Source organism: Triticum aestivum, chromosome 2B (assembly GCF_018294505.1).
Source record: "Triticum aestivum cultivar Chinese Spring chromosome 2B, IWGSC CS RefSeq v2.1, whole genome shotgun sequence".
Lineage (NCBI taxonomy): Eukaryota > Viridiplantae > Streptophyta > Magnoliopsida > Poales > Poaceae > Triticum > Triticum aestivum.
The window spans coordinates 196,998,522-197,003,896 of NC_057798.1; the positions used below are offsets into that span (position 1 = coordinate 196,998,522).

Sequence of the window (5,375 nt, forward strand, 5' to 3'; positions counted from 1 at the left end):
AATATAAGCACCACATCAATGCAGAGTCAGCTGCTACCTTCTACATTGGAAAGAATACGGTATGTAACATATACTGAAACTGTTCAACAAAATCATCTTTGCCCACTGAGGGATGACAGACATTTTCAGACATCGAAAGAGCGTGCATGTACATCCATACATATTTACAAAAAGTAGGAAATATAATACAACAGAGGATAATCGGATCATTTCTGATGGACACATCGTCGCCAAGTGTTAACCAGTAATGACAAAACTTTCAGTCATCATCCTTGAATTCCCTGGTTAGTCAAGGAAATTAAGAAACCATCATCCTGCAGGCCGTGTGCGAACCGGCACTAGCCGCCGTAGGAGCAGGCGCCGCCCTCCCACTTGTTGCACAGCTCCGTCTTCTGGGTGCCCTGCCTGTACGCCTCCAGCTCGACCACTTCTCCATCCCCCTTCGCCTCGTCCTCCCCTGCCTGCTGCAATCACCATTCCCCATTACAAAATCAATCATACGGATATGAATTCCCAATGAAATTTCTCGAATTGAGTGTTTAGTTTTGTGAGTTAGCCAAATCAATACCCTGTCTCTTCGCTTAATGACGACTTTGTAACATGAAATTGCCAACAAGTAGCCGATTCAATACTATTTCTGAAGAAAAATTATGCAAGTTCAATACAGTTTCTTCCTGCAATTGAATCCCAAGCAAGCCATGACGTGATAAGAATTTGTGTGGTTCCAAATTAACATAGGAAATTCCTAATCAAGTTGCAGCATAAATTAAAAATATCGAGTTGTAAGTTTGGCTTCATCAAGCAACTGCCAACACTATGTAGGTTCAAAGCTACAACTGTCAAGTACAAAATTATGAACACAACCTGATACTGAATGCAATTGCCAAATCGTTTATAGAACGTAATATTGCTAGAGTTTTGTCTGATTTTTCACGTTTAAACTTTCCTGCTAACCATATAATTGCGTCACAAGCCTAATTTCTCCTTGATTAAGCGACTTCAACTCACTGCATCAGACATCTCCTTTGTTCGATATACATCCATTTATTTGGAATATTGCCACCTAGCCAAAATGTTTGAGCACAAGAAACAGGTATATTCAATACTTCTATTATCAAGAAAGAAGCATAAAAGGCAAGGTCCTCGCAGGACAGGTTCCTATACAATGTGAGATACACTTAGGAGCATGAGGCTGAACAAAACATGATGCCCCGCTAAATCCGGAATATTAAGACGAGTAGTGAACCAAACACCAAGACAGTACACGCAGAGAGGAAAATATGGTATTTATAGCTAGAAAAGAAGTGAGCAAACCCCGAGAAGCAGAACATCAGGAACCAAATGTAAAAAGCCTTTTAGAAGATCCTCTAATAAATGGCTCTCCTGATATGTAATTTGCCTGAAGAATGAAGAAATCACATGGGATTTAGGACCACTGACCAATACATGAAATAGAAAATGCACAAAATATAAAAAGTAAACAAAATTCCCCACAGAATGAACATCACAATCAGTGGGCATTAACTAAACATGAGGCACACCTAGTGCCCCTCCTGCTGGGCGGCAAGGAAGAGGTAGCGGTGGCCTTTGAACCTCTTGCTTAGCTAGGGAGGAGATGGTGGCTGGGCGCAGGAGCCACATGAGATTCAAACCTACAGATGTAGCAAAGCCCCAATAATACAATCGCCAATATGAGAAATGCCGGTTTGCTTAGAGCACTAAGGCCGACGTGTGAACCACCAACGGAAGTGAAACATGAAAAAACTGTGACCAGATGCAAACAACCATGGCTGGAGAAGATTTGGAGGAAGGGAGGAACATGCACTTACATCGGTGTGAAGAGAAAACCAATAGAGAAGCTGGAAGAAGGCGCGGCGAAGACATAGAACATTAGGAGGCTGAGCAGGAACAGTAGGACAACAATTTAACCTGAACCACACTGAGAAATCATTCTCCAAGATCCTGAAAATATCCATGTTCAAATATTAGTTGTCCCATAAATGTTATTTGTTAAGCTAATACAGACTAAATGAAAACAATAAACTAAAGTACCAAATTGGAGGAACATTCCTTCACTCATGGCCGTACTGAATCCATATCCTCTTTGATTACACTTGGTTTGTATCTGCAAAAAACAAATGGCAGCTTGGTGAAGATTTACAATATAATGCTTCGAAAAAAATACTGCATGCATGTTCTTAAATATTGATTTCTAACTATCGAGAATTGAGATGATCTTTAACATGATCGTCTCCGAGATCCCAATCTAATAAGTAGTTTTCAAATAAAAAGGAAACATAGTTTGAACATTTGGTTGCTTGGAGTTAAAAAACTTAGTAGTATAAGAGAGGCTTCTCATAGCTCACAAATATCCCGACTAAAACCACCTCTTCTCTACTAACACTGCTGCTTCTTGCGTCCAGTAAGAGGAAAAAATACATGTAAGATCAATCACTTTCTAGTGAGCTGCACTTAAAATGGATTTATCATCACATCAACTGAAACAGTGCCACCTTGGTTGGCTTATACATTATCCACAGGCTGTAGCACCACGTTTCAGTATTTTTTTGAAGTTTATCATACCAAAACATATGCCAACATCACCACATGTGGAATTATCATGCTTCATATAAGAGTATTACCCGCACTTCCTCGATGGCTATGTCAAACCCCAAATTCTTCGAAGGCCCCTATCCGCCGCGGCTCGAAGAGACAAATGACAAGCTTCTTCTCAAGCGGCAGTCCACTAATCGAGCATGGTGTTCACTCCTTTGGACAATGATACAAGCAATCAATTTTTGAAATCTAAATGCTCTTTGAACCAGAGAGAGTAATCTTTACCTCTACAATTGCTTGTGTCATCACACACATCAAATATTCTTGGCAAGGGCACATCACACAACATACAGTACCAAATCAATCTAGATTCCAAAACACCACCTGAAAAACTTGAAAAATTTGCAGGTCGTCATGGAAAGATGAGAAAATGGGTTAGAAAAACAGGAAGAAACACACCTGTCACATAGTCTCCTCCACAAACTAGGAGCTTTCTCCTCCTGGCGGCTTGTCCATGGCTCCCTTGACGCCTACGGTGATGTGCTCCCCGCCGGCTTCCTGCTCGGACACCCGCCAAGGGCATCGCCCTCCTTTCCCTGCAGATCCATGGCACTCCTCCTACTTATCCCTATCATCGGCCTGTCCTTAACACCATGACGCGTCCACCACCTGGGTCCTCCTTGGCCTGGCTGCTCCACCCCCAGTGCTGGCTTCTTGACCCTCCCCTGCTCCTCTACCCCTGGTTTGAAGACGTGGCCATCCCTGCGGAAGGCCCCTTGTCCGAGGACGAGGGCGATGGGCGCCAGCGGGAAGGAGGAAGGAGGAGGAAGGGGGAGAAGGGATGCGGCGGCCGGCGGCTATCCGCCCGAGCAGGAGGAGGGGAGGGGGTGCAGCGCCTATGGTGTCAAGCGAGGGAGGAAGGAGAGGTGTGGCGGCTAGGGTTGGGGCGGGTGTGGGCTGCGCCACCCCGCGAGGAGGATTGGAAGCGGAGCACGCGCGGGGATTGGGCAAAAGCCTCTTCCACGCAAGAACGATCGACCCAGCCAATAAACGCATAGCGCGAGCCCACCAGGCATTGGACGGCAAACATGACCGCGAGGTGAAATTGGGTTTGACAGCAGCTAAACATCCAACGGCTCAAACGCTCTAAATGAGCAGATCCAACGGCCAACAAAGGCCCAATTGGAGGAGCACCGTGGAGGCAAGTTGGCTAGCAGCCTTATATGTTTAAATGTTGGAGACATATTAATGGACAAGACCCAATCGTAAGCATAACACAAGATCGTGTAGTTCGTTTGCTAAGAGCTTTTCTAATGTCAAGTATCATTTCCTTAGACCATGAGATTGTGTAACTCCCAAATACCGTAGGAGTGCTTTGGGTGTACCAAACGTCACAACGTAACAGGGTGACTATAAAGGTGCACTGCAGGTATCTCCGAAAGTGTTTGTTGGGTTGGCACGAATCGAGACTGGGATTTGTCACTCCGTATGATGCAGAGGTATCTCTGGGCCCACTCGGTAATGCATCATCATAATGAGCTCAATGTGACTAAGTAGTTAGTCACGGGATCATGCATTACGCAACGAGTAAAGTGACTTGCCGGTAACGAGATTGAACGAGGTATTGGGATACCGACGATCGAATCTCGGGCAAGTAACGTACCGATTGACAAAGGGAATTGTATACGGGATTGCTTGAATCCTTGACATCGTGGTTCATCCGATGAGATCGTCGTGGAACATGTGGGAGCCAACATGGGTATCCAGATCACACTGTTGGTTATTGGCCAGAGAGCTGTCTCGGTCATGTCTGCATGATTCCCGAACCCGTAGGGTCTACACACTCAAGGTTCGGTAACGCTAGAGTTGTTATGGGAATTAGTATGTGGTTACCGAATGCTGTTCGGAGTCACGGATGAGATCCCGAAGGTCACGAGGAGTTCCGGAATGGTCCGGAGGTGAAGATTTATATATGGGAAGTCTAGTTTCAGTCACCGGAATGGTTTCGGGGGTTATCGGTATTGTACCGGGACCACCGAAAGGTGTCCGGAGGTCCACCAGGTGGGGCCACCTGCCCCGGGGGACTTGATGGGCTGAATATGGGAGGGAACCAGCCCCTAGTGGGCTGGTGCGCCCCTTACCAAGCGCCCAAGGCGCCTAGGATTGGAAACCCTAGGGGAGGGGGGAGCCTCCATGATACGTCTCCATTGTATCTACTTTTCCAAACACTTTTGCCCCTGTTTTGGACTCTAACCTGTATGATTTGAATGGAACTAACCCGGACTGACGCTGTTTTCAGCAGAATTGCCATAATGTTGTTTTTGTGCAGAAAATCAAAGTTCTCGGAATGACCTGAAACTCCATGGAATATTTTAGAATAAATAATAAAAAATCCTCGCCAAAGATGAAGACCAGGGGGCCCACACCCTGTCTACGAGGGTGGGGGGAGCCCCCCCTCCTGGGCGTGCCCCCTACCTCGTGGGCCCCCTGGAGACCCTCCGACGCCAACTCCAACTCTATATATTGGCTTTCGGGGAGAAAAAAAATCAGAGAGAAGAAATCATCGCGTTTTACGATATGGAGCCGCCGCCAATCCCTAATCTCTCTCGCGAGGGCTGATCTGGAGTCCGTTCGGGGCTCCGGAGAGGGGTATTCGTCGCCGTCGTCATCATCAACCATCCTCCATCACCAATTTCATGATGCTTACCGCTGTGCATGAGTAATTCCATCGTAGGCTTGCTGGACGGTGATGGGTTGGATGAGATTTATCATGTAATCAAGTTAGCTTTGTTAGGGTTTGATCCCTAATATCCACTATG

General features: G+C 46.0%; 1 protein-coding gene across 1 annotated transcript; it reads right to left on the reverse strand.

Moving 5' to 3' along the window:
* Positions 1-341: 341 nt before the first annotated feature.
* LOC123044326 (putative zinc finger CCCH domain-containing protein 21) lies at positions 342-3,582 on the reverse strand (the record flags this gene model as incomplete). The annotated part of the gene is given in 5 exon segments (XM_044467033.1): positions 342-464; positions 1,315-1,399; positions 1,830-1,962; positions 2,053-2,125; positions 2,842-3,582. Coding segments are annotated over 3 exon segments (270 nt in total), but the record flags the coding sequence as incomplete, so codon positions are not given.
* Between the last annotated feature and the right edge of the window lie 1,793 nt (positions 3,583-5,375).